General features: G+C 57.3%; 6 protein-coding genes across 6 annotated transcripts; all 6 read left to right on the forward strand.

Annotated features, from left to right (window-relative positions):
• The first annotated feature begins 415 nt into the window (after positions 1-415).
• Positions 416-1,615, forward strand: HBZ (hemoglobin subunit zeta). The gene is made up of 3 exons (XM_047713857.1): positions 416-635; positions 1,135-1,339; positions 1,479-1,615. The coding sequence occupies exons 1-3, from the start codon at positions 541-543 to the stop codon at positions 1,605-1,607; spliced, it is 429 nt and encodes a 142-aa protein (XP_047569813.1). The 5' UTR covers positions 416-540; the 3' UTR covers positions 1,608-1,615.
• Positions 1,616-14,015: 12,400 nt separating this feature from the next.
• Positions 14,016-15,259, forward strand: LOC125090632 (hemoglobin subunit zeta). The gene is made up of 3 exons (XM_047713482.1): positions 14,016-14,206; positions 14,705-14,909; positions 15,050-15,259. The coding sequence occupies exons 1-3, from the start codon at positions 14,112-14,114 to the stop codon at positions 15,176-15,178; spliced, it is 429 nt and encodes a 142-aa protein (XP_047569438.1). The 5' UTR covers positions 14,016-14,111; the 3' UTR covers positions 15,179-15,259.
• A 674-nt stretch (positions 15,260-15,933) lies between these two features.
• Positions 15,934-16,732, forward strand: HBM (hemoglobin subunit mu). The gene is made up of 3 exons (XM_047713483.1): positions 15,934-16,069; positions 16,235-16,439; positions 16,549-16,732. The coding sequence occupies exons 1-3, from the start codon at positions 15,978-15,980 to the stop codon at positions 16,675-16,677; spliced, it is 426 nt and encodes a 141-aa protein (XP_047569439.1). The 5' UTR covers positions 15,934-15,977; the 3' UTR covers positions 16,678-16,732.
• A 1,636-nt stretch (positions 16,733-18,368) lies between these two features.
• On the forward strand, positions 18,369-19,182 carry LOC125090630 (hemoglobin subunit alpha). The gene is made up of 3 exons (XM_047713480.1): positions 18,369-18,498; positions 18,607-18,811; positions 18,955-19,182. The coding sequence occupies exons 1-3, from the start codon at positions 18,404-18,406 to the stop codon at positions 19,081-19,083; spliced, it is 429 nt and encodes a 142-aa protein (XP_047569436.1). The 5' UTR covers positions 18,369-18,403; the 3' UTR covers positions 19,084-19,182.
• A 1,928-nt stretch (positions 19,183-21,110) lies between these two features.
• HBA1 (hemoglobin subunit alpha 1) lies at positions 21,111-21,949 on the forward strand. Its single transcript, XM_047713481.1, has 3 exons — positions 21,111-21,265; positions 21,374-21,578; positions 21,722-21,949. Exons 1-3 carry the CDS (start codon positions 21,171-21,173, stop codon positions 21,848-21,850), a joined length of 429 nt encoding a protein of 142 aa, XP_047569437.1. The 5' UTR covers positions 21,111-21,170; the 3' UTR covers positions 21,851-21,949.
• Positions 21,950-24,043: 2,094 nt separating this feature from the next.
• Positions 24,044-24,830, forward strand: HBQ1 (hemoglobin subunit theta 1). The gene is made up of 3 exons (XM_047713478.1): positions 24,044-24,200; positions 24,325-24,529; positions 24,620-24,830. Exons 1-3 carry the CDS (start codon positions 24,106-24,108, stop codon positions 24,746-24,748), a joined length of 429 nt encoding a protein of 142 aa, XP_047569434.1. The 5' UTR covers positions 24,044-24,105; the 3' UTR covers positions 24,749-24,830.
• Positions 24,831-27,553: the final 2,723 nt, after the last annotated feature.

Genomic DNA, 27,553 nt, shown 5'->3' on the forward strand with positions numbered 1-27,553 from the left:
TTAAAAATAAAGTATGCTGTTCCAAGTCTTTGACCACACTCTGCCAGCGGTCCCTTCTACATTGCAGGTGGGAGCAGGTCGTGGCTGCCACAGACACGGGGCTGCTCAGTTTTCTCACCACCAGAAACCGCATGTCCCAGCCCAAGGTGGTGTGTGCTGAGCTGATCCCAGCTTCCCCCGTCCTGTGATTCTGGAATGAAGGGGGTGGGTCAGAGCTGGGCTACAAACACAAGCCGAGACTCATGGGCTAGCTGGGCCCCTATCTCTCCAGGACGCTGGTCAGGCTGTGGCCAACACCCCCTCCAAGGCCTCGGGTAGGTGTGAGTAGGTGGAGTGAGAGTCCCCCAGGGGCCCGGCCACCAGGCCCTGACCACCCACCCTCGCTGGGTCTGATAAGAGACCCCACCCCCACAGCCCTGTCCCCTCTCCAGACCAACAGCCACAGCCTGGCCCCCACCCAGCCTCCCTGTGTATAAAGGGATCCTGGGGGGGTGAGCCCCACAGAGGCTAGTCCTGAGCACGCCCAGCTCCGCTACCACCATGTCTCTGACCAAGGCCGAGAGGACCGTCATCCTGTCCATGTGGGACAAGATCTCCACCCAGGCCGAAGCCATTGGCACCCAGGCCCTGGAGAGGTGAGTGGGCGCCCCGTGGGCTGGCACAGAGCCAGGTAGGGCACAGTGTGGGGTTAGGGAGGACGGGGCCCAGCACGGAGGGACCACGGAGGAGAGGAATGACACTCAGGGAGCAGGAAGAGGAGGTGGACGCAGAGGGCGCGTGGCTGTGAGACTGTCTTTTGCGCTGGGCCCAGCACCCAGGTGTCCACAAACATCGCTGGAAGGAATCAGTGAAGGAATGAACAGGTTGCCCAGCGAGGGGACGGTGAGGGTGGGATTCCACGGTGCCCTGTCTGAGCCTGGGGTAAGAGGGGAAGCGGCAATGGGGATCCCGTCCTTGTGTAAAATTACAACATCGTAGTCAACGTGAATGGTTTGCGTTAATGTTTATGTCTTGAAATGCTGCCTTCAAGTATGACTTCTCCAGGCCGATGACCTTTCCAAGGCCCGGTAAGTTTTTCGCCCGAGGTGCACACGCGCTGGCCTCACCAGGTGTGGCTGTCGCCCCTGCCCGCAGGCTCTTTGCCAGCTACCCCCAGACCAAGACCTACTTCCCGCACTTCGACCTGCACCCGGGCTCCGCGCACCTGCGCATGCACGGCGCCAAGGTGGTGGCCGCCCTGGGCGAGGCGGTCAAGAGCATCGACAACATCGGGGGCGCCCTGGCCAAGCTGAGCGAGCTGCACGCCTACATTCTGCGTGTGGACCCGGTCAACTTCAAGGTGGGCGCGGGGCTGGGGTCCCCTGGGTGGGGGGGGGCGAGGGGCGCGGGCAGCCGCGGGTTGTGGGCTGCGGGGGCTCCGTCCCCCCAGCACCCCCACCCGCACCGGCCGCTCACGGGGCCGCGCTCCCGCCCCTCAGCTCCTGTCGCACTGTCTGCTGGTCACCGTGGCCTCGCACTTCCCCGCCGACTTCACCGCCGACGCCCACACCGCCTGGGACAAGTTCCTGACCATCGTGTCGGCCGTCCTGACCGAGAAGTACCGCTGAGCGCAGCCGCCGACGGCTCCAGCTCCCGGCCCTTCCCTAACCCTCCAGCCTCCCACTGACAGGCCAATAAACGAATGCACGGTCCGCTCGCCTCTGTAGTCACTGGGGCCGTCAGGGGGGCGGCAGAGGTGGAGGGGGTACTCAGGGCTGCACGGGGTCACCAGGAGGGCTGCGGGAATCCTTCGCGCCGACCCCCGGGTCTCTCAGAGCGCACAGCGCAGCTCGGGGAGGCAGGGCGCGTGGGTCGGGGGCACTCGGGATCCGACCCGGGGGCAGAAAGGGCGCCTCTTGGCCTTTACTTCCGCGGTCAGCGATGGAGCCCACGTGGCCCCGCGGCCCTCCCGGGCCCACTGTGCTACTTACTCTCTTCCTCTGGAGTTCGTACTACTCCCTGGTTGATGCTGGGTGGTAGCAAGAAGAGCGAAACGAGTGTGTCCCGTCCCTCCTTCATTCTTCCATTCTTCTGCTGCAGAGCATTTGTTGGTACATCAGCCGCCCAAGCATTTTTCTGGCTCTAATACAACAGCTAGAATAAAAATAAATAAAAATTTGGGGCGCCTGGGGGGCTCAGTGGGTTAAAGCCTCTGCCTTCTGCTCAGGTCATGATCTCAGCGTCCTCTGATCCAGGCCCCTATCCGGCTTCCTTGAGTCCTGCAAAGGGCTCTCTGCTCGTGGGGAGCCTGCTTCCCCCCCCCCTGCCTGCCTCTCTGCCTGCTTGTGATCTCTGTCTGTCAAATAAATAAGTAAAATCTTTTAATAAATAAATAAAAATTTAAAAGAAAAAACAGCTAAGGGGCACCTGGGTGGCTCAGTGGGTTAAAGCCTCTGCTTTCGGCTCAGGTCATGATCCTGGGGGTCAGGAATCGAGCCGCACATCGGGCTCTCTGCTCAGCCGGGAGCCTGCTTCCTCCCCTCTCTCTCTCTCTTCGCCTGCCTCTCCACCTACCTGTGATCTCTGTCTGTCAAATAAATAAATAAAATCTTTAAAAAAAAAAAAGAAAGAAAAGAAAAAAGAAAAAACAGCTAAAATAAGCAAAGCCCCTGCCCCATCAGTCTACAGTCAGGTCACAGTTCACAGGAAAAAAGGCAAAGAGCTCGATTTTGCTCAAAATTAGAAAAAGGCAAACTAACACCACTAAAAATGAAACCTCACTCAAACCACTTCTCAACTACCTGATGGACAAAAGTCCAAGATTTTGACCACACTCTGCCAGTGGTCCCTTCCACCGTGCAGACACAGGGGCAGCTCAGTGTCCTGACCACCCGGGAAACACCGTCCATCTTCAGGCGCTGAATGAATAAACCGTGAAAACCCACAGAAACTTGTCACCTGACAAGGAATGAGGACGGTTTCTGATAGTGGCTGTGAAGTGACGTCCAGCATTTATCAAATAAAAAGGAAAGAAAAAAAGAAAAAAGGAGTATAGTGTATGTATGACACAGTAGCTTTTCTGTAAGAAGGAGGGGGGCGCCTGGCTGGCTCAGTCAGTGGAGCACGTGACTCCTGATCTCTGGGTAGGGAGTTCAAGCCCCACACTGGACGCAGAGTTCACTAAAAAAAAAAAGGAAAAAAGTGACAGGAGATACAAATGTGTGTGTGCACGCACGTGTGAGTGTGTGCTGTGCATGTGCATTTTGGCACATGGGTATGACTGTTCATAGCCCTGGGTATGTGCACTGGTGAGTGTTCATTAGCTTGTGTTTCCTTATTTTTTTTTTTTAAAGAAAAACTATGCCCCACATGGGACTTGAACCCAAGACCCTGAGATGGAGTCACGTTCTCTATGGACAGAGCCAGCCAGACACCCCTTGGGATTGCTTATTCTTGCAAAAAAAAAATTTTTTTTTGCAAGGATAAACTGGAAATGTTTACAAATAATAAATATGGGTGGGGATGAAAATGAGAGCTGGAGGGAGCTCCCCCCAATCTAGCTTTCTCCATGATTTTGAACTCTTGCTCGCCGTGTAAATCCTTTTTTAAAGACTTTATTTATTTATTTATTTATTTTAAATTTCGAAGGGCAGCTGGGTGGCTCAGTCAGTCAGGTCATGATCTCAGGGTCGTGAGATCAAGCCCTGTTCAATGCGGAGCCTGTTGCAGATTCTCTCCCTCTCCTTGTCCCTCCCCCTCTCCTCCTCCTTTCTCTCTCTCTCAAAATAAATAAATAGATAAAATATTTTTTAAAAAATTAAAAATAGGGGGTGCCTGGGTGGCTCGGTGGGTTGAGCCTCTGCCTTCAGCTCAGGTCATGATCTCAGGGTCCTGGGATCGAGCCCCACATCGGGCTCTCTGCTCAGCAGGGCATCTGCTTCTCCCTCTCCCTCTACTGTCTCTCTCTCTCTCTTTCTCTGTCAAATAAATAAATAAAACATTTTAAAAAAAGACAAAGAAAAAAAAAGACAAAGATGGAGAAATAAGGGTGACTGGTAGTGAGCACAGGGTTTATTTGGGGGGGATGAAAATATTCTAAAATTGATTGCAGTGATAACTGCACAATTCCATAAATATAAGAACCATTGAGGGCGCCTGGGTGGCTCAGTGGGTTGGGCCGCTGCCTTCAGCTCAGGTCATGATCTCAGGGTCCTGGGATCGAGTCCCGCGTCAGGCTCTCTGCTCAGCAGGGAGCCTGCTTCCCTCTCTCTCTCTCTCTCTCTCTCTCTCTGCCTGCCTCTCTGTCTACTTGTGATCTCTCTCTGTCAAATAAATAAATAAAATCTTTAAAAAAAAAAAAAGAACCATTGAACTGTCCACCTTAAGTGGGTGAACTGTATGGCACGTGAATTATAGCTCAATGAGTCTGTAAAATAAAACGATGACAAGACAAAACGCTCTCAGATACACTTCCTAAGACTCCCTGATCGTTAGCATTCGACACAGCCGGCTTCACTCACTTTCTTTCTGAGGCAGTTGCAAGTATGATACAGACATGGTTCCCCTTTAATGCCCTTAATATCCCTAAACATTTGGTGAGTTTCCTGAGGTCAGCAAGAGCACTAGACGGCAGAGCCAGAGAATAACCACCCAAATTAGGAGACTAACACTGATCCGAACCCATTAACCCAGAGAGACCTCATCCACACGTGTCCGTTCCAGCAACGTCCTTTCCCCGTCTAGGATCAAACCTTGCCGTTAACTAACTGGAATTTCAGTAAAAATTAAAGGAGAACAAAACATTACCGTAGTCTCCTTTGGTCCGCTCTTCAGTCTTTCCTCTCATGACTGTAATTTTGAAGAGCACTTGCTGGTCACTTTCGTCATGACGAGACTTAGGTGATTCATTTCTGGCAAGAACACTGCAGAAGCGAAGCCGTATCCCCCTTAGGCATCCCCTATGCCCATAACATTGATTTGTCCTTTACTGGTGATGTTCCCCTTGATCACCTAGTTGAAACGGGGTCTGCCAAGTTTCTCCACAACAAAGCAAATTCGTATTTTATGTTTTCTCATGGATAACAAATTTTTTTTAAGATTTTATTTATTTATTTGACAAACGGAGATCACAAGCAGGCAGAGAGGCAGGCAGAGAGAGAGGAGGAAGCAGGCTCCCCGCTGAGCAGAGAGCCCGATGCAGGGCTTGATCCCAGGACCCTGGGACCATGACCCGAGCCGAAGACAGAGGCTTAACCCACTGAGCCACCCAGGCGCCCCCAAATTTTTTACAAAGTGATCCGTTGAGACTATGAAAATACCCTGTTCTTTATACAATTTCGTGCACCACTCTCAGCAGCCACTGATGAGCCTGGCCTATACCTGTTGTTGCTACGATGGCGATTCTCCGTTGTTCCCTCTGCAGTCATCAGTAGGCATTCTACTGGAAGGAAAAGCTTTTGCTTCCCATTATCTTTTTTAATATATATCATATTAACTCATTAATTCCCATTTTATCCAGGGGCTTATGATCTATTACCAATCATTATTTATTTTGATCCCCAAAGTGTCCCAGATTCGGACAAACTGACTCATGCGTCCTGCGATGTGCCCTGGCCATCCTTTGGGTGTGCTCGTTTCTTCCATAAGACGCTCCAGGATCACCTTGTGCTTTCCCTTTCCCTGAACCAGCCTGACACCAGCCTGACACCGGCCATATCCCCACATCATTCAGTTTCTTCCCACTGGAAAGTGAAATTTGGACAGCAGGATGTGGGGGCTGGATGGGCTCCCTGCTACTGGGGCGTCACCGCTTCCAGTCCCCCTCAGTGGAAGGAATTAAGAGATATGTTGATATTTACATACACACATGCACACATGAATATCTATCCTAAGTCGGTCCAAGCATGTTAGAAACCATAACCTCACACCAGCATCTCTAGTTACAGTCCAAGGCCACATGGATTCTTCTTGTCTTCTCCCTTTCCATGTCCGTGCCTCCCTCCCACACTAGTGAGAAACCTGGCTCTGGCTGTAGCCAAAACAGTGACTTATTTGCTCAGTTTCCTGTATGTTACCAATAGCCAACTGAGTCAGCGTATGCCAAGCAGCACCAGTAGCTGATACCATAATTTTGCAACTACATTACTGATTTTGTAGGATAAAAGCAAATAAGTGAAAATACTATGCCATGGGGAACCACTGTTTTCAGCCCAAGTGAAAATAGATGCAAATATAAAAACAATGACATTTTTTTGTTTTAAAACATTTTTTATGGGGCGCCTGGGTGGCTCATGGCTCATGGCTCCGGTCATGATCTCAGGGTCCAGGGATCAAGCCCCATGTCCGGCTTCCCGCTCAACAGGAATCTGCTTGTCTCCTCTTCCCTCTGCCTCACCTCCCCTACTAAAATAACTAAATACATCTTCTTTTTAAAGTTAAAATGTTTTTTATATGCTTTAAACTTTCTTTACTAAAAACTACATAAAGTCTGAATTGGAAATATTGTAAACTCATGTTTTACATACATATATCATAGTTCTTTTTTAAGTATTTTTTTTAGATTTTATCTTATTTATTTGACAGAGAGAGACACAGTGAGAGAGGGAACACAAGCAGGCTCCCGCTGAGAAGGAAGCCCGATGCGGGGCTCGATCTCAGGACCCTGGGATCATGACCTGAACCGAAGGTAGAGGCTCGACGACGGAGGCACCCAGGCGCCCCTGTAGTTCATAGTTCTGCCCACGACTGAGATCCTAGAAGAAAGGACACTCAACAGTCACAAGTCACATGGCTCCCAGACCCTGGCTGTGAACACCATCCCTCACGGAAAGGAGCTCAGACTTCCTTGAAGAAATGGCTGATCCCAGGGCCAGGACAGAGAAAGTAATGGTAAGTGTGGAATAGAGTGCGGTTCCAGGAAGCAAGGAAATATTCCCAGAGTGCCGGGGCGTGGAAGGAGGGCGCCCACCAGCCACGTCGGGACGGTCTGCGCATCACAAACTAACGGCTATAGTTGCTGAAGGCACTGAATAGATTGAACATCCATGATCACACAGCATTAATCAAAAAAGAGAGAGAGACACGGATCGGCCATCGGTAGAGTAGGGATGTGCCCCCACTGACAGCTTACTGTAAAAGCGGGTAAGGAAAATAACCCGGCATAAATCCTACCTTTTAGAGCAACTGTCCTTTGTTGTCCGCTGATGAGGGGGCCCCTGTGCAAAGGAACACCCGCTCTTTGACCCAGAAGCAATCACAGGCCTCCGGTCCTCGATGAGATAACGGTTGCTCAAGCCATGAGAAGAATAGGCTATTTCCACGGTGCCAAAACCGTTGCTCCCAAATTACTAGCTAAGTGCAAGGGGGGAGAGAGGTACCCCTACTTGGAGACACCTGGTGGCCCCCCCAACCAAGTGATCACGCCTGGCGTCACCAACACTGGGCAATCTGACATCACATGCCTCCTGGAGCCAGGCAGGCCCTCAGCATCAACCAGGACGCTGGCCAGGAGGTTCTTGTTTTCTTCTGATAAAACACACAGAAGCCACATTTACCACCTCAGCTATTTGAAAGTGAGAAACGGGGTGGCCTTTAGTCCATTCGCGGTGTTGCTCTGCAGTCGCTTCTACCCATTCCAGAACTTTTCACCACCCCAGACTGAAGCTCCGAGTCCCTCAGCCCCCCCGGAGCCACTCTGCTTTCTGTCCCAGTGAATCTTTATGTTCTTGGTATCGCATCGAGAGGGAGCCCCGCGTACTCTGCTCTCGTGTGGGGCTTCCTTCGCTCAGTGTCACGTGTCTACAGTGATCTCTGCTGCAGCAGCTGTCAGTACCTCCCTCGTGGCTGGAGATTCTTCCAGATTCTCTGTCCTGTCTGCTGACAGACGGTGAGGTTGTCTCCACCTTTCGGCCGTGTGAACTGGGGAAGCCATGAACATTCTCGTAGGAGCGTTGTGCAGATGGACGTCCTCCCCTAGCTTGGGACTCGTGCTGACCATGTCTAACCGGTTGAGGAAGCACCAGGCTGTTTACAGACTGGCTGGACCTTTCACACTCCCAGCCGTAGGGCATGAGGGGTCAGCTTCTCCCCTTCCCCAACAAACCTTGTTATTTTGCTTTTTTAAATATTTTCTATCCCACCGGGTGTGAAAGGGTGCATCACTGTGGTTTTGATGTTTATTTCTCTAACGAGTACCGAGGTAGAGCATCTCCTCATGTGCTCTTTGGATGTCTTTATTAGAGAAAGGTCTACTCAGGTCCTTGCCCATTTTTAAGTTGGGTTGTGTCTGGGTTGTTGAGCGGTAACCATTATTTCTATATTCTGGATACAAGTTCCTTACCATACATGTAGTTTGCAAATAGTCCCTCCCATTCTGTGGGTTGCCTTTTTATTGCCAATAAATTTTAACTTGAGTTCGAGACTTTATTTTTCTAAAGATTTCATTTATTTATTTGAGAGAGAGAGACGGAGAGAGGGGAGGGTCAGAGGGAGAAGCAGACCCCCTGCTGAGCAGGGAGCCTATGGGGGACTCAATCCTGGGACTCCAGGATCATGACCTGAGCCAAAATCAGACGCTTCACCAACCAAGCCGCCCAGAAGCCCTGACTTCCGGCCTTTAGCTCCGACTTCTAGTGTACTGGAAATATACCGATGAAGGACCCATCTAAAAAAAAAAAAAACCCAATTCAGGCAAACCAGCAGACCAACCCAAAACAGACCGTGTTCTATGAGACACCTTGCCTGGACTGTTAGAAAATTCACTGATTTGGAGAAAAGGTGGGGTGAGAGGCAGAGCGCTTTCAGATGAGAGAATAAAGGGACAGCTGAACGCCGTGAGTGAACCCGGGTCAGATCTCAGTTTGGACAGATCTGGGGGTGACTGAGGAAATCTGGCACGGAAGAATGTGGGGTCACTGAGCCTGGCAGTAAACGTACGGCTGTTTCTGCAAGGACGTCGCATCCTGAGAAAGGCCCGCGGAGGCGGGGACGGAGCTCCCCGGTGCCTGCCGCACACGGCCATGAGGTTCAGGAGAAAAGTAAGGCACGTCCTGGTAGATCCCTATGCAGACCAACAAAGCCAACGCGGCAAACGTTCCCCACCGCAGGCGGCAGCAGGAGACCCACCCTCCCTCCGCCCCAGGCGCCCTGCCCCTACTTGCTTCTCTCCAGCGACGCAGGCCGGGCCTTCTGGGGGCCTGTGCCCTTGCCGACTCCCTCTGCTCGCTGCACACTTTCTCACCCTCAGCGTCTCCTGGCTTACTCTCCCAGCTGCTCAATACTTGCTTAAGTTTGCCTTCCCAGTGATGTCTCCCCCAGCTACTCATCTAAAACTGCAAACCCTCGCAGTGTCTGGGGGGCTCCGTGGGGTGGGCGTCTGCCTTCGGCTCGGGTCATGGTCACAGAGTCCTGGGACGAGCCCCCGTCGGGTTCCCTGCTCAGCGGGGAGCCTGCTTCTCCCTCTCCCTCCGTGCTCTCTGCCTCTCTCTAATAAATACATAAAATCTTTAAAAAATAATAAAAACTAAATAAAATAAAACTGCAACCTCTCAACACCACCACCACGTTCCCCTGTCTCTTCGCTCCTGACGTCAATGCCGTGCAGAGACCACGAGGACACGCCCGGTTGTGGCAGCTCTTTGGCTGGAAGGGGACCACCCAGTGCGGGACATGCGGGGCCTCCGAGCTAGAGAGCTGGGCCTGGTGTTTAGCGATTGGGGCCGGAGGAAGCGGGGCTTTGCCCGCGACGGGATGCTGCTGAGAAGTGGGAGTAGCCCTGTGATCCCGTAGCTTGAAACTCCTCACCTAGAAGCCTTCTCTGCCAGGACGGGGGTGCTGGGCTCGCCTGCGGTTCCTCTGTGCTCACCTGGGGCTTTGGTCGTCACGGTCACAGGAGGACGCCCGCGGTGAGGCAGCAGCCCGGGGTCAGGGTCGTCGCTGCTGCGCCTGCCTGCTGCGCACTCTCTGTATTGTACGGCTTCCGCTCTAGAACGGAGGCTCTGGCCAGCATGGGTTTCTGTCCCTGGGTCCAGTGCTGCGCCCCCAGCTGTTAGAGCCGGCCTGGCTCAGGGCGGGGTCGGATGTCACCTGCAAAGATGCCATGGAGCTTCCAGGGCTTTCAGGAGTCTGCCGGAGATGGTTCTGGCTCCTTGCCTGGTGTTAGGGTCTGGGGGTTCTCTTCTCAGGGCCACAGAGAGACTCTGTTCTGAGGGGCGGTGCCCAAGGTGGGACCCCCTTCTCCAGGGTAGACATGGGCCCAGAAGGACTCCTGCCCGGGAGCACGGGCATGGGGCATGCGGGGTGGTCCCACACGCCTGGCTGTCCAAGAGCTGCCTGCCAGGAGCGGGCCTTTGGCATCAGCAAATAGAGGCCCAAGGCTGAGTATCCTGTGGGTTTTGTGACTGTGCCCAGCCTCTCCTCCACTCTGGAACTCAGTTTCCACTGGGCCCCAGACAACCCCAGGGATCCTTCCCACCTAAAACAACCAGTGCCTGTTTGTTCCGGTGGCTCTGGAGACTCAAACGTGTGGGCAGCCCCATGAGGGCAGGAGGGAGCCCAGGCCTGCACACCGTGAGTCCCCCCAATCCTCTCTACAGCCTCCATTTGGCCTGGAGATCCCTCCTGGGAGGGATTTCCAAGGGAAGGGTTGGCAGTCTCCTGTGGGTCCTCTCTGTAGCTCGGGGCCTGAATGCTGTCCTCATCCTCTGTGAAGACGCGGAAGGCATTTCTGCTGGACTTCAGCCGTGCTCTCCGGGACGGCGCCGGCACCCGGCCAGCAAGGGCCCCCACGGTGAGCCTCCAATGCCTACTTGTGGTTTCAGACTTAGCTTCCCAGATGGCCGGCTCCAGCGGGCCCCATGGGCCGGTTGTGACGGGTACGCACACGCTGGTCCGCAGGACACGAAGACACGTTTCCAGGGTAATTCAGCTAAAGGAAGAAAACACAAGCATGTGAGTGTGCCTGGTGAGATGTAAGTAATGTCCATTCACCTCCTAGTCTGCAAACTCCCTCAAGGGGTCTCAAGGACCATACGTCGTCTCTATGAACAGACAAAGCAGCTTTTAGGAAGGCTTTAAGGACACAGCGCTAACCGGCCCCCTCTTGGGGGCATGGGACTCTGGCAGCCTCAGACGTTGGAATGGGGGAATGATACCCCACTGAGCTCTCAGGCCTAGTTTCATGGTCACACACACACACACACACACACGTTTGTTGGTGATCTCTATGCCCAGCATGGGCCTCAGCTCACACCCCAGGATCAAGAGCTGCATGTTGAAGGCACCTGAGTGGCTCAGTCCATCAAGCATCAGACTCTTGGTTTCTGCTCAGGTCGTGACCTCAGGGTCATGAAATCGGCTCCACACTCAACGCAGAGTCTGCATGACACTCTCCGTCTCCGTCTGTCCCTCCTGCTTGTGCTATCTCTCTCTCTCTCTCTCAAATAAATAAATCTTTTTGAAAACAAGAGTTGCGTGCTCTATGGGCTGAGCCAGCCAGGCGCCCCCTAACACATATGTTCCTAATTCGTGGGGAAAGTCCTAGGAAATCATGGAAGGGTTATCTCTGAAGGTAAGTAGGTGAGAAGGGAAATTTTTTTTTTGAAATTTTGTTTTTTAAGCTGTACTTTTTCAAAAAGATTTTATTTATTTGTTAGAGGGAGAGAGTGCATGAGCACAGGCAGGGGCAGCAGCAGCAGGCAGAGAGAGACGGAGAGGCAGGCTCCCTGCTGAGCAAGGAGCCCAATGTGGGGCTCAATCCCAGGACCCTAGGATCATGACCTGAGCCAAAGGCAGAGGCTTAACCAGCTGAGCCACCCAAGTGTCCCTTTAATCTGTCCTCTTGTCAGGATTGCTGTTACAATGAACATGTTTAATTAAGGGGCACCTGGACAGCTCAGTCGGTTGGGCAGCTGCCTTGGGCTCGGGTCAGGATTCCAGAGTGGCACTCACTGTGGGACTCATTGTGGGACTGGATCCCAGGATTATGACCTCAGCTGAAGGCAGCCACCTGACTGACTGAGGCTCCCTGCCCAGTGCCCTATTTTTAAAGATTTTAGGGACACCTGGGTGGCTCAGGGGGTTAAGCCTCTGCCTTGGCTCAGGTCATGATCTCAGGGTCCTGGGATTGAGCCCCATACCGGGCTCTCTGCTCAGCGGGGAACCTGCTTCCCCTCCTCTCTCTGCCTGCCTCTCTGTCTACTTGTGATCTCTCTCTGTCAAATAAATAAATAAAATCTTAAAAAAAAAAAAAAAGAAAAAAAAGCAGGCTTTGGAGAGCAAGTTGGAGATTGGAGATTTGCTGGCCAGCAAAAAGGAACCCAGGGATTCAAACCATCATGTGGGCAACGGCTCAATCCCACGGGCAAACCGAAGGGGTCACCCTGAATGCCACCAGGCCACGGAGACGCGCAGCCACCCCGTGAGGGCTGGCCCAGCCCAGGAGCAGAACTGACGTGGAGGCCTGGGGAGGCCCACCGGGTGCTCTCCGGAAGGCAGCCCCGGGGGGCCAGCTCGGGGGATGTGGGACAGGGGGAGTCAGCTGAGGAAACTGGGGCCTCCCCACCGGACTCAGGCCTGGACTCTGGGATCCGCCTGGAGGCCCCAACTCCCTGCTTATACCAAGACAGGGTGAGGTCGGGGACTGTCCCACTCAGGTGCCCCCTCATGGCACGGGATGGGCTTAGTAACGAGGACTGTGTGGGAGCCCGGTGAAAACACAGGGGCGCACAGGCAAACAGGGGAGAGTAACTCTAAGCCTCATCCCTGAGGGGTAAGGGCCATTACCCTTGTGCTGCAGTTGTGTTCAGCCTTTGTTTCTGTGGAAAAACTGTTAGAGACGCTGGGGGCGGGGGCGGGGGGGCTCAGTTGGTGGAGAGACTCTCAGGATCCTTTGATCGAGCTCCGTGTCAGGCTCCGAGCTCCTCCACAAGTCTGCCAGTCTGCGTCAGATGCTCTCTCCCTCTGTCTCTCTCTCTCTCACATAATAAATCAATTAATCTTAAAATTCCTATATTTCTTCTTTTGAAAAAGATTGATTGACTAATGGATTGATTTGACAGAGAAGGAGCACAGGCAAGGGGAGCTGTGGAGGGAGAGGGGGAAGCCGACTCCCCGGCTCCCCGCTGAGCAGAAGCCCCACTCTGACCTTGACCCCAGGACTCCGGGATCATGACCCAAGCTGAAGGCAGACACTTACCCAACTGAGCCACGCAGGTGCCCCTAAAGAAATATTCTTGTATTTCAAAAAAGGTGCACTTGTGAGGAAATGACTATGTTAAATTTTAAGAATCAAGCTATAACTTAACTTAAAATACTTGCCTAAAAATGTACCCTTTGCAAGAACACATACTAACTAAAAGAACTAGTTAAGCACATTAGAATGGTTGCCTTATGGGGGAGGGGAAAAGGGGATACAAAACGCTAGGAGGGCGAGGAGACACAGTAGAGGCTGTGATGGAAACAGGGCAGGGGAACCGCAGGCTCCTGTAGTCCCAGGCTCTGCGTCAGGAGCCCAGCCTCCCCCAGCCCGGGGACCCAGAGTGGGGAGTCCCCCTGGTCAGGATTCTGGGGGAGAAGAACTTCATCTGGGTGGGGCAGGGGCTACAGAGCAGTGTCTGAAGCCAAGACTGCTACTCGCACCCTGTGACAGCTGGCCTCAGTTTCCCTCTGTGACCTTGGTTCCGTCCTCCGTCCTCCGCAAACTGTAAACGAGGTGGCAGTGCAGAGGCGCCAGCACAGGAAGGAGGGGGAGTGCTTCTGTGAGAGCCTGAGGCATTCTAGGTCACCTTCCACCACAAGGACAGGGGTCGGGGACAAGAGCTGTGGAGGCCAGTCCGGGGGCCGGGCTGACATGTGGACTCTCCACCCAGGCGTGGCCCCTATCTCCCTGCAACGTGGACTCTAGCTGTGGCCCCGTGGGGGAGGTTGGAGTGAGAGCCCCTCAGGGGCCCGGCCACCAGGTCCTGACCACCCACCCTCGCTGGGTCTGATAAGAGACCCCACCCCCACAGCCCTGTCCCCTCTCCAGACCAACAGCCACAGCCTGGCCCCCACCCAGCCTCCCTGTGTATAAAGGGATCCTGGGGGGGTGAGCCCCACAGAGGCTAGTCCTGAGCACGCCCAGCTCCGCTACCACCATGTCTCTGACCAAGGCCGAGAGGACCGTCATCCTGTCCATGTGGGACAAAATCTCCACCCAGGCCGAAGCCATTGGCACCCAGGCCCTGGAGAGGTGAGTGGGCGCCCCGTGGGCTGGCACAGAGCCAGGTAGGGCACAGTGTGGGGTTAGGGAGGACGGGGCCCAGCACGGAGGGACCACGGAGGAGAGGAACGACACTCAGGGAGCAGGAAGAGGAGGTGGACGCAGAGGGCGCGTGGCTGTGAGACTGTCTTTTGCGCTGGGCCCAGCACCCAGGTGTCCACAAACATCGCTGGAAGGAATCAGTGAAGGAATGAACAGGTTGCCCAGCGAGGGGACGGTGAGGGTGGGATTCCACGGTGCCCTGTCTGAGCCTGGGGTAAGAGGGGAAGCGGCAATGGGGATCCCGTCCTTGTGTAAAATTACAACATCGTAGTCAACGTGAATGGTTTGCGTTAATGTTTATGTCTTGAAATGCTGCCTTCAAGTATGACTCTCCAGGCCGATGACCTTTCCAAGGCCCGGTAAGTTTTTCGCCCGAGGTGCACACGCGCTGGCCTCACCAGGTGTGGCTGTCGCCCCTGCCCGCAGGCTCTTTGCCAGCTACCCCCAGACCAAGACCTACTTCCCGCACTTCGACCTGCACCCGGGCTCCGCGCACCTGCGCATGCACGGCGCCAAGGTGGTGGCCGCCCTGGGCGAGGCGGTCAAGAGCATTGACAACATCGGGGGCGCCCTGGCCAAGCTGAGCGAGCTGCACGCCTACATTCTGCGTGTGGACCCGGTCAACTTCAAGGTGGGCGCGGGGCTGGGGTCCCCTGGGTGGGGAGGGGGCGAGGGGCGCGGGCAGCCGCGGGTTGTGGGCTGCGGGGGCTCCGTCCCCCCAGCACCCCCACCCGCACCGGCCGCTCACGGGGCCGCGCTCCCGCCCCTCAGCTCCTGTCGCACTGTCTGCTGGTCACCGTGGCCTCGCACTTCCCCGCCGACTTCACCGCCGACGCCCACACCGCCTGGGACAAGTTCCTGACCATCGTGTCGGCCGTCCTGACCGAGAAGTACCGCTGAGCGCAGCCGCCCCACCGAGGGCGGGCTGCCGCCCCTTCCCTGCCCCTGAACCTTCCATAATTCCTCTGCGGATTCTCCAATAAATGGATGAGGAGGAAGTGGCTCTTGCGTTCTCAGTATTGGCGGGAAAGAGGGGAGTGAAAGAAAGCGGGAGCTGCAGGAATGCGGTCGACCCCAGGGTCACCACCGGCTTAAAGGCCACCGCAAGGATGCTCTGGGGCGATCCTTGCGCCTACACGAGTCGGGGAGAGGCAAAGCAGCGCAGGCTGGCCCATGCGGTTCTCAGGCCAGAGAGGGCTTTGCTCCTCTCCTGCCGCCCAAATCGCCCAACGGTTGCTTTACTCAGCGCGCTGTAGGCGTGTGCGCCCTCGGGGGCGCAGGGGGGGGGGCTTTTCCTCACAGCCTGATGTCACAGCTCCCGCGCTGCGGGGCCCCATGCTAGGACCCCCGCCCCCGCCCCGTCCCTGCGCGGCGCTCTTTCCCCAGTCCTCCCACCGGCTGTCTCCTGGACAGGTCCTCACTTTGCCCGCACGCGGGTTATTCCAGATCCTGCTGATGTCTGCAGCAAAAGCGCGCACGCACAGCGCGTGAGTCCGTGCGGGTAACACCCCCCGCCCCGGGCGGCGGCCTCCGCGGCCGCAGGGACCTAGCCTGGAGACGCTTCCCGGTGGCGGCCGAGGGTCCCCGCGCTCCGGCCGCCGTCCCGCAGATAAGGGCAGGCGGGGCGCCTGGGGTGTGGGGAGGCTATAAGGAGGCTGGCGCGGCGGGAGGGGCCCCCAGAGCACGCCCCGCCAGCGCCATGCTCAGCGCCCAAGAGCGCGCCCAGGTCGCGCAGGTCTGGGACCTGATCGCCGGCCACGAGGCGTCCTTTGGGGCGGAGCTGCTGCTCAGGTGGGTTGAGGCGGGGTTTCCAGGATCGCAGGGGGGCGGTGCCAGGGATTTGGGGCCTGAGTCGGAGAAGGGGCCGAGGCGGGGGGTTTCCGGGTGTCTGGGCAGTGCAGGCGCGCGAAGGACCCCACGCGGCCGCCCTCTTCACTCACCCACCTGCTCCGTCAGGCTCTTCACGGTCTACCCCAGCACCAAGGTCTACTTCAAGCACCTGGGCTTCTGCCCGGACGAGACTCAGCTGCTGACCCACGGACGACGCATGCTCGAGGCGGTGGGCGTGGCCGTGCGACACATGGACAACCTGCGCGCGGCCCTGAGTCCGCTCGCCGACCTGCACGCGCAAGTGCTCCGCGTGGACCCCTCCAACTTCCCTGTGAGCCCGCCCGGGCCCCCGTAGGGTTCGCGCGCGCACGCAGCCGGGGTTGGGGCTGGAGAGGGAATCGGCAAAGGCAGCGCCCCTTCATCCGCCCCTTCTCCCGCAGCTGCTGACCCAGTGTTTCCAGGTGGTGCTGGCCTCCCACCTGCAGGGCGAGTTCACCGTAGAGATGCAGGCGGCGTGGGATAAATTCTTGACGGGCGTGTCGGTGGTGCTGACCGAGAAGTACCGCTGAGTCCCCCGCCCCGCGGGCTTCCGTCTCTGCATTTCAATAAACAGGCTCGGACGGAGGGACCGTGCGCTTGTGTGGTCTTTGGGGAGCGGGTAGGCTGAGGTTATTGTACCTGGCCAGAAAGCTCCGGGTCGGGTGTGGAGCCACCTGGAATCTTAGGGCGCGATCCCGGACTTTTGCGCACAAGGGAACAGGGGCCAGGGACTCTCAAATGGGGACGGTTCCCGGGTTGACAATCCCGGGTCTGGACAGGGTGTGGATCCCCAAAACCTTGAACAGAACAAGTCCCCTCTTGTGATGGGGAAATGGGGGGAAGGGACAAGTGGGAGCTAAGAGGAAGGAGGTTCTCCGGGTGCAGTTCGTTTCCAACACACCCGCTGTGACACACCATTCACAAAGCACGTTTGCATTCACCCATTCCTCCGTTCTCCCTCCATGCCCTCCCGCTGGGAGCCACTCCCGGGACTCCTCGCCTCTTTTGCGGACAAATGCAGGCACTGAGGCCACGGGTCAAGTTGCTGGTGGGAGGTCAGAGGTAGGGGCCAGGACCCCACCGACCTTCTCTTTCTTCCCTCCCCTTGACGCTCAGTCTGCAGGGAACATTGCCCCAGCCAAGTGAGCCCCTCCCTCTGAATCTCCTGGGGCGGGGGTCTGGGGAACGAGCTCCTGACCGCCAGGATCAGGCAGACACCCCGTCCACACAAGGGCTCTGTGATACCGGACATGTCCAGGAGCAGTCTGAGCCTAATGCATCCGACATAAACACAAACAGAAAGCTGATGCCGTCCTGGCTCTTTGAAATAATTTATTAGACCATAAAGCAGGGTCAGCACCCGGCAGGCCCAGGGCCCCCCAACTTCCACTACAACGTTCCTTTCAGTCTCTGCGGGTCCCCCAAACAAGGCGTTCCTCTCCTTCACCTCCAGACCCGGTCCCCAGGGTCAGTCTCTCCCCTCTGCGGCATGGGGGGGGGGGGGCGGTGGGCAGGAATCCTAGCACTCTATGGAGAACCTTCTCTGACAAGGGAATGAGGCCAGGGAGTGGGGACCCCAGGAGCTCACCTGACTCTGAATGAGGAAGGTTCCCTGCTGAGGAAGGTTCCCTGCTGAAAATCTCTGCCGGCGCGGGGAGCACTGAGCCCCACCTGGCCTGACGTGCCCAAGTCTGAAGAATGCCAGAGGGTAGGCTCTGACTTGTGGGAAATTACCCACCCTACCTGGCTGTGCCTGCGCCTGTTACCCGACGGTGGCCAGGAATCCCTGCCCACCATGAGGGGAAGGAGGGCTTGGAGCACCTGATCCCACATTATCTCCCTCACCCCCACTGTTTACACGGACTGTCTACAGCTCTTGGTCCTGGGGAAAGTTTGGTGCGGAAGCAGCTTGTTTCGCTTCGGAAAATGTGCTCCCCTTCCCGACCAGCAAATACCCCAGCCGAGCCAGAAGCGGGAGCCTGTGGGGTGGGTCGGGAACCTGTGTGGGCTCCCCGGAACCACAGGAGAGGAAATGGAGGTACCATACAGAACTGGATCCCGGTATGGGCGGGACAGAGAGAGTGAAGGCGGCCTTGGGACCCCCACCAGCGCTCGCCGGGAACACCCCCTGGCACCGCGCCAGCCAATGAGCGCGGGCCGGGAGGGCGCGCCCCTCGCGCCCCAGGCATTTAATGCCCCGCGCTCCCCGCGCCCCGCACATTTCTGGTCCTCACACAGACTCAGAAAGAACCCACCATGGTGCTGTCTCCCGCCGACAAGACCAACGTCAAGTCCACCTGGGACAAGATTGGCGGCCACGCGGGCGAGTATGGCGGAGAAGCTCTGGAGAGGTGAGGACCCCACCTTCCCCCGTTGGGATCGGGGCTCGCCGGCCCCTCGCGGCGCCTGTCCTCCACCGCCCCGCCTAACCCTGGCTCGCCCACCCCTTCCTTCCGCAGGACCTTCGTGTCCTTCCCCACCACCAAGACCTACTTCCCCCACTTCGACCTGAGCCACGGCTCCGCCCAGGTCAAGGCCCACGGCAAGAAGGTGGCCGACGCGCTGACCAACGCCGTGGCCCACATGGACGACCTGCCGGGAGCCTTGTCCGCTCTGAGCGACCTGCACGCCTACAAGCTGCGTGTGGACCCCGTCAACTTCAAGGTGAGCGCGCGGACGGGGCCCGGAGCGAGGGGGCGGACGGGCCGCAGGGCCTGCTTGGCCGGCAGAGAGTCCCTTGGGGTCCCGAAGGTGGAGCATGGGCGGCTGCGTCCCGCGACGGCCCCTGACGTCCCCTCCCTCCGCAGCTCCTGAGCCACTGCCTGCTGGTGACCCTGGCCTGCCACCACCCCGCGGAATTCACCCCCGCCGTCCACGCCTCCCTGGACAAGTTCTTCAGCGCCGTGAGCACCGTGCTGACCTCCAAATACCGTTAAGCTGAAGCAGCGGCGGTGCTCGGGCTCCCGGCCCGGGGCCCTCTTGCGCTCCGCGCTCCTCAACCTCCCGATCTCTGAATAAAGTCTGAGTGGACTGCAGCCTGTGCGCCTCTCGGTTCTCTCTGTGCGCGAACGTGCAGGGTGGGGGGAAGGCCGGGGGTTCTCCTCGCTTCGCATCACGGAGCTGTCCGCAGCGGCCAGGAGAGGGAAGGGAAGAGAAGGAAGGCGGATGCTTCTGGGAATGTGCCGCATCATCCTCCAGGTCCCTGTGGTACCAGACTTCCAAGGGTTCCTCCCTGAGCTGAGAGATAGGGGAGTCCTAAATTTGCCACCCTCCTCTTTTTTTCTTACGTTTTTATGTATTTGTTTGTTTACGAGAGAAAGCGGGGAGGAAGGGGGAGAGGGTCGCGCAGACTGCCCGCTGAGCTCGGAGCCCCCATGGGGTCCGTCTGTTGACCCTGAGATCACCACCTGAGTCCCTCGCCCGAGAGTCCCACACCCAAGAGTCCCACACCGGAGGGACTGAGCCTCCAGGTGCCCCACCACCCTCTTTTGAGTTCTCCCTGATGCCAGTTAAATAGTCGAGATCAGAACAAAGGAAACGATCCACAAAAATACAGCAAGTGTGGGTGCTGGGCAATGTCTGCAAGATTCCCACCCCCTTCCTACCTGAGGGAAGGTAGGTTGGAAAGGGGGTGGCAGCTTCCTGTGCCCTTCCTGGGTCACGGAACCCTCTGGGGTTGGCGGCAGGGAGAGAGCCAGGGGGGAAGAGTGGGGCTTGAGCTGGCTGAAGCGGTCAGGGCGCACCTGGGGGAGGGCTTGAGTGCGGTACCTTGCTCCTTTGTGTCTGTGAGGCACACAGCCAGCTCACTGCGTCTGCAGCCCTGGGTCCCCCAGCTCACGGCTCCCCCTACTCAATAGTCCGAGGTTCCTGGGGTCTCCCAGCACCTGGGGTGCTCCCTGGGGTCTCTGCCTTGTTGCCAACGAGCACCATTGGCCAAGGCCCCTGGCCAAAGTGCCAAACGAAGCCCTGGCCTCCACTTGGCAGAGGGCACCCAGCCGGGCAACCACCCCAACGAGGCCGCTGGGGCAGCACCTCCAGCCCAGCCTGGTCTCCAGGCAACACACAGCCTGGGCAAGGTCTGGGCGGGTGGCCGCGCCCCCCTGCTCACCGCTTTCTTTTCGGACAGGCATCTTTCTGAATGGGAGGGGCTTCCTCCTCTCCACCACGCACCCCTCCTCTGCCCTAGAGCCCAACTCTTTTTTATTTTATTTAAATGTGGAAAACACTTCAGAAATAAACTAAAATATGCCTGTGCTTTCTTCCCCCCAACACACACGTCATTTTGTGTTACTCAAAGTAGGGAAAGGGAGTCCCTCTGCCCTGCCCCCCGCCCCTGCAGCAGGAGCACAAGTTGACGGTTTGGGCGCTCGGCATGGAGTCCCGCGCGGCCCGGGGCTCAGTCTCACAACCCTGAGATCACGACCCGAGGCTAAACCAAGAGTCAGATGCCTTAGGTGCCCCCCACTGTGGGTCATTTCTACATTTCTGTTAGTTTCCTGCTAATAACCTTTGTCAGTTGTTCCTGTAAGTCAGCTCTTTCGCGTGCAAATATACAGGATCTCTTCCCACGTTCGGAGTGCAAGCCATCGGCTGAGACATGTTCCCCAAGTCTGGCCTAAAAAGGACTCAGTGTCAGGGGGATTGTCCCAGGCCTAGGGGGTGGGTCTTTGATTTCTCTAAGCCCCCGGTGTCAAGCGGCCCGCAGCAGCTGGGGGGCTGGGAGATCACTTCCTGGGGCGGTGGAAGCAGAGGCGTGAAGAAGTGGGTGCGAGGGAGACACCCAGACCGCACCCCCCCCCACCCCCGCCCCGCAAGCCTGCAGCGAAGTCCCCACCGTCCCGGGCGGGCGCTGGCCGCTCGCGCGCACCCCCTGCCGGCCGGCCTCGCGGCGCAGCCCGGCTCCGCACCAGCCAATGAGCGCGGGCCGGGAGGGCGCGCCCCTCGTGCCCCAGGCATTTAATGCCCCGCGCTCCCCGCGCCCCGCACATTTCTGGTCCTCACACAGACTCAGAAAGAACCCACCATGGTGCTGTCTCCCGCCGACAAGACCAACGTCAAGTCCACCTGGGACAAGATTGGCGGCCACGCGGGCGAGTATGGCGGAGAAGCTCTGGAGAGGTGAGGACCCCACCTTCCCCCGTTGGGATCGGGGCTCGCCGGCCCCTCGCGGCGCCTGTCCTCCACCGCCCCGCCTAACCCTGGCTCGCCCACCCCTTCCTTCCGCAGGACCTTCGTGTCCTTCCCCACCACCAAGACCTACTTCCCCCACTTCGACCTGAGCCACGGCTCCGCCCAGGTCAAGGCCCACGGCAAGAAGGTGGCCGACGCGCTGACCAACGCCGTGGCCCACATGGACGACCTGCCGGGAGCCTTGTCCGCTCTGAGCGACCTGCACGCCTACAAGCTGCGTGTGGACCCCGTCAACTTCAAGGTGAGCGCGCGGACGGGGCCCGGAGCGAGGGGGCGGACGGGCCGCAGGGCCTGCTTGGCCGGCAGAGAGTCCCTTGGGGTCCCGAAGGTGGAGCATGGGCGGCTGCGTCCCGCGACGGCCCCTGACGTCCCCTCCCTCCGCAGCTCCTGAGCCACTGCCTGCTGGTGACCCTGGCCTGCCACCACCCCGCGGAATTCACCCCCGCCGTCCACGCCTCCCTGGACAAGTTCTTCAGCGCCGTGAGCACCGTGCTGACCTCCAAATACCGTTAAGCTGAAGCAGCGGCGGTGCTCGGGCTCCCGGCCCGGGGCCCTCTTGCGCTCCGCGCTCCTCAACCTCCCGATCTCTGAATAAAGTCTGAGTGGACTGCAGCCTGTGCGCCTCTCGGTTCTCTCTGTGCGCGAACGTGCAGGGTGGGGGGAAGGCCGGGGGTTCTCCTCGCTTCGCATCACGGAGCTGTCCGCAGCGGCCAGGAGAGGGAAGGGAAGACAGGCGCAGAGGAGGGGAGTGGTGCTGTTGCTCCTGCCTGGGATTTCCCGCTCCCCACCCGCACCCAGGAGTGCTCTGCTGCGAACTCACCATGTCCTCCGTTTCATTCCGGAGCTTTGTGGATGCTCCTGCGATTCGCTCCAACAATGAACTGCTTTTCCACCTTTATGTTTTGCGACACACTCTTGGTCTGAGAGTTCATGGGCCTCCAGCCTGGACCTCTGAGCTCTCCCACTGCTCTCCCTGAAGTTGGGCGGTGGGGAAGACCGGAGGTCAGGCTCCTGGGAGTCTCACCAAATGCCCCCCACCTGCCAAGTGCTTCCCAAATACGCACACAATCTAGATGAAATCGGGGTGAGCAGTCCATCCCAGATGCCAGGCAATTTCCTGGAGGTGCTGCTTTCTCCCGGTGTCACTTCCAGGACACACACTGTGAAGAGCGTGCTGTCCTGGGGCAATATGGACCTAGCTTTGGGGGTCAGCTCAGCACTGACTACATAGCCCAGGGGCCACCACCCCTAACCCCCCTCCACACACACACATACCCTGCAACAGAGAAGAGCCAGGTCCTGGGGCTCAGCACTCCTGCGTGCTCCCTGCCCTCAGAGCAAGCCCTCTGCGGCCTCCATGTCTGGTCCTGGCAGCCATGGGGGCTGAGCCCCCAGCTAACAGCAATGTCCTTTCTTCCCGGGGTCCCAGAGTCATCCTTGGAAAATGAGATGGCAAGCCTCTGCCTCAACTGGTGACACTTGTGGCACAGCTGGTGGTACAGTATGAGCTCCCAGTACTAGGCAGTCTTCTTTCTTTTGTTATCATGAAAATGATGGCCTGGGCTCAAGGTGGGAAAACCCAGATGTCCACCAGGGGATAAACGAGTAAACAAAACGCAGTCAGTCATGAAGAGCTGGAAGCGGGGGACACAGCCTAGAGCAGGAAGGACCCTAGGAACGGTGCCAAATGAAAGAAGCCAGACACAGGAATGTGTGATTCCACTCACATGAAACGTCCAGAATAGGCGACCTCACACAGACAAAGACCAGGCTGCTGGGACTGGAGGAAGGGGGTATGGAGTGACTGCTAATGGGGACAAAGTTTCCATTTGGGATGATGACAGTGGTGGTTGCACAACACTGGATGTGGTTAAAGACACTTCAAAATGGCTTAGATGGTGGGGGGGGTGGCACCTGGGTGGCTCAGTTGGTTAAGTTATCTGACTCTTGATTTCGGCTCAGGTCATGATCTCAAGGTTGTGAGACGGAGCCTGGCATTGGGCTCCACGCCCAGCTTAAGAGTCTCTCTCTCTTCTGCCAGTCCACCCTCTCAAAAATAAAATAGAATAGAATGGCTAATATGGTAATTTTATGTTATAGTAATTGTACCAAAAAAAAATTTTTTTTAAGTAGGCTCCACACAGGTCTTGAGCTGAGCGCCCTGAGATTAGGACCTGAGCTGAGATCAGGAGCCGGCTGGGTAACCGACTGAGCTACCCAGGAGCCCCCCACCCGGCAATTGTTTTAATGCGCGGAGCGATGCCAGCACAGAGTGGGTGCCCCACAGGGATCAGGTATCGCTTTTGAAATACATCCGAGGCATTTAATACCTGTTTTCTGTCCTGAAAGAACAATTGCTACGAGCCCCGCTCATGACACTGGTTTCCCGCCAAAGACTCACAAGTTTGAGAAGAAGACGTTTTCATGTTCATTTTACACCATAAATGTGAAAATAGAGTCATCATAGGCTCTGGAGGAAGGGAGGGAGAAGAAGCTGAGGGTTAATGTCAAAATCCATGATTCAATTCAGTGTCCCCTAATACCGGGAAGTGATGACTTTCCCGACCGTAAACACTAGGAGAATGGGGCGGCGGCGTCCATGGCCACCGGGAGGGTGCCAGGCTCGGGGACCGCTCGGAGCCCGACTCCGCGAGCAGGGGTGCGGCGCGGACGCGGCGGCGGCGCCCCCTGGAGGCCGCGGGGACCCCCGGTGGCGCAGGCGCAGGGACCGGGCGCGGGGCGCGCGCGCGGCAGGACGAGGCTCCGCGATGGCGCTGTCCGCCGCGGACAAGGCAGCGGTGCGCGCGCTCTGGAGGAAGCTGGGGAGCAACGTCGGGATCTACACAACCGAGGCCCTGGAGAGGTGCGGCCACCAGGGCCCCGCGCCCCTCCGGCTCCCGGGCTTTGCGCCTCCGCCGCCGCGCCGGGTGCCCCCGCCCCCCGGGCTCCCTCCCCGGGCCGCACCTCACTCGCGCTTCCTTCCGCAGGACCTTCGTGTCCTTCCCCGCCACCAAGACCTACTTCCCCCACTTCGACCTGAGCCACGGCTCCGCCCAGGTCAAGGCCCACGGCAAGAAGGTGGCCGACGCGCTGACCCTCGCCGTGGCCCACCTGGACGACCTGCCGGGCGCGCTGTCCGCTCTGAGCGACCTGCACGCGCACCAGCTGCGTGTGGACCCCGTCAACTTCAAGGTGAGCGCGGGCGGGCGCTGGACCCTCGGTGGCCGAGGCCGGGGGGTGGGGGAGGGCGGCTCCGTGCGGGACGACTCCCTCTCCCCGCAGTTCCTGGGCCACTGCCTGCTGGTCACCCTCGCCCGGCACTACCCCGGAGACTTCGGCCCCGCCATGCACGCCTCGCTGGACAAGTTTCTGAGCCACGTGAGCTCGGCGCTGGCCTCCAGCTACCGCTAGACTCGGAGGGGGTGTCGCGGGACCCCAGCCGCCCCTCCCGCGAGCTCCGGAGTCCCAGTAAAGTCCCGGCCTGGAAGCCTCATCCGGCCGCGCGTGTTGTCTCTGGGGGCGCGCGCGGGTGTGCGGGTGGTGGGGGAGGATGGGCGGGGGGTCCCGGCACCTCTGAGGCGCACCCCACGTCATCAGACCCGGGCGCGCCCCTGGCTGCCCACTGGGCGCCCTGCACGGTCGAGGGGAGCCCTAGGTCGCCCCCATTCCCGGCGCCGGAGACAGGCTTGGGTCCCCACGCGGACGCGGAGGGGCGAGGGCGGGGGCCTGACTGTCCTCCGGAACCGCCCACAGGGTCCAGCCTCGGGGAAGGGGAGGGAGCGGCGCCTCCTGCCGGCGGGGCCCAGGACCGGCGCAGACTGAGGCCCTGGAGGGGGCCCTGGAGGCCCGTGTGAGAGGCCCTCGCCAGACCCTGGACCCGCGCGGTGGGAGTCGTGTAGCAGACAAGGTGGATGGGGCCGGAGCCTTGCCTACACCCCACACTTCCGAGGAGACACGAGGGGATACGTTTGTTTGGTTGTTTGTTTAGGTATTTCTTCTCCAAATCAATCATAGTCATTGCAGAAACCTGAGAAAGTAGCGCACTTACTGCCCCTTCCTCTGTATCCCAGCGGGTCCAGCACATCCACCTAGCACAGGAGCCAACAGTGAACCCCTGGGGTCAGACCAAGAGCGTGTGTCACACACACACACACACACATACAGCAAGCTAACAAGCTAACATTGAATGCGCAGCGCTCCAGGTCCTTCCGGGAGCACTTGGATATATTTTTCTGAAATGGCGTCCTCAAAGTGACACTGGGAAAAGTGGCACATGGGACACATAGAGAGGAAAGCGCCCGGTACAGGGAGGGAAGAACAGCATCATGGGGGGACTGGGAGAAAAATACTGTCACAGACGGTAGGGGAAGGGTTCCGACCTCCCTCACACAAGACACACCTCCACGTTCTTTTCCCTCCCCACACCTTTTTTTGAGCCAGTGAACCCAGCAGAAGACCAAGTGGAAGGAGAAACTGGCAGCTCACAGGTGCCGATGGTGGACAGACATTTGCAATGATCCTCAAAGACATGCATGTTGAAATGCTCCTTAATAGGACACTGAGCAGGAAAAGATATAAAGAGGCAAGATCTAATACATTTGTGCTGGAAGTGTAACTCAGAATGACCTTTTGGGAGGCACCTGGGTGGCTCAGTGTCAGCTAAGTGTCTGCTTCGGCTCAGGTCACGATCCCGGGGTCCTGGGTTGGAGCCCCAGTCGGGCTCCCTGCCCAGTGGGGAGTCCGCTTCTCCCTCTCCCTCTGCCCCACCCCTGCTTGTGGGCTGGCTCGCTCTCTCTCTCAAATAAATAAAATCTAAAAAAAAAGAAAACGACCTATCGGGAAAGCATTTCAGTTGTACACAGTCGTGGGCTGGTGAGTGTCTGAGGACGGGCCCTCCGGCCCAGGAGGAAGGGGCTGATCTGTAGCGTTTGCCGGTTTCCGTGGTGCTGTGATGGCTGATGTCAAGTTACCAAATGCGATCGCTGGAGGGAAAACTAGGGAGTTTTCCCTGTATTCTCACTGTCCAAATGCAAGATGCACTAGAGGTCCACACGGATGACAGGAACACAGATAGTAGTGACCTGTAGTGACGTACTTGAAAGTAAAGAGTTTTCAGAAAAAAAAAGTAAAGAGCTTTCAGTATTTTAACAAACTATTTGTAAATTAATACACTTTAATTTTTTTTAAATCTTAGTTGTCATGGAGAGAGCACAAGCAGTGGAGCAGGGGGAGCAGCGGGCTCCCCGCGGAGCAAGGAGCCCAACTCGAGGCTCAATCCCAGGACCCTGAGATCATGACTTGAGCTGAAGGCAGAGGCTTAACCCACTGAGCCACCCAGACACCCCCTTGTTTAATTTTTAATAGTGGAGCTCTCAGAATTCCTTAAGGTTTAGCATGAGCTAATGTTTTTAATCACGTCAACTCTACACCCAATGTGGGGCTTAAACTTACAACCCCAAGATCAAGAGGCGCGCGCTCTCCGACTGAACCCACTGGACACCCAGGCTAAATGGTCCTAAAAGCATCAATGAGCAAACGAGATAATAAGGAACTTTCAGGCCAAAAACAAAGTAAAGGCGAGAACTCAGAGAGGGAGGGGTTATCACAACACCTAAACTACCTGGGTCCTGAGGTATTTGCCAAAACTAGCAAACTTGGGCTGGAATCTTCTTCCTCATGGGCTCACAGGCTTAAAAAAAAAAAAAAAAAGCCAATATAAGGTGATATGCTCAGTAGGTGACTCTTCCCCTAAAACTGGGCCCCCAAAGGCTACCCGTACTGGACAATTTAACCCTCCTTTCCTCAAACATAAGGCCTGAGGAAAAAAATACCTTGGTGTTTAGCCAAAAAGAGAACATCATTTCCTGATGTTAAAATCCCATGACCTGGGGCGCCTGGGTGGCTCAGAGGGTTAAAGCCTCTGCCTTCGGCTCAGGTCATGATCCCAGGGTCATGGGATCGAGCCCCGCATCGGGCTCTCTCCTTGGTGGGGAGCCTGCTTCCTCCTCTCTCTCTGTCTGCCTCTCTGCCTACTTGTGATCTCTCTCTGTCAAATGAATAAATAAAATCTTAAAAAAAAAAAAAAAATCCCATGACCTGGGGCGCCCTGTGGCTCAGTGGGTTAAGCCTCTGCCTGCGGCTCAGGTCATGATCCCAGGATCCTGGGATCGAGCCCTGCCTCGGGCTCTCTGCTCAGCAGGGAGCCTTCTTTCTCCT

This window comes from Lutra lutra, chromosome 18 (assembly GCF_902655055.1).
Source record: "Lutra lutra chromosome 18, mLutLut1.2, whole genome shotgun sequence".
Classification (NCBI taxonomy): Eukaryota; Metazoa; Chordata; class Mammalia; order Carnivora; family Mustelidae; genus Lutra; species Lutra lutra.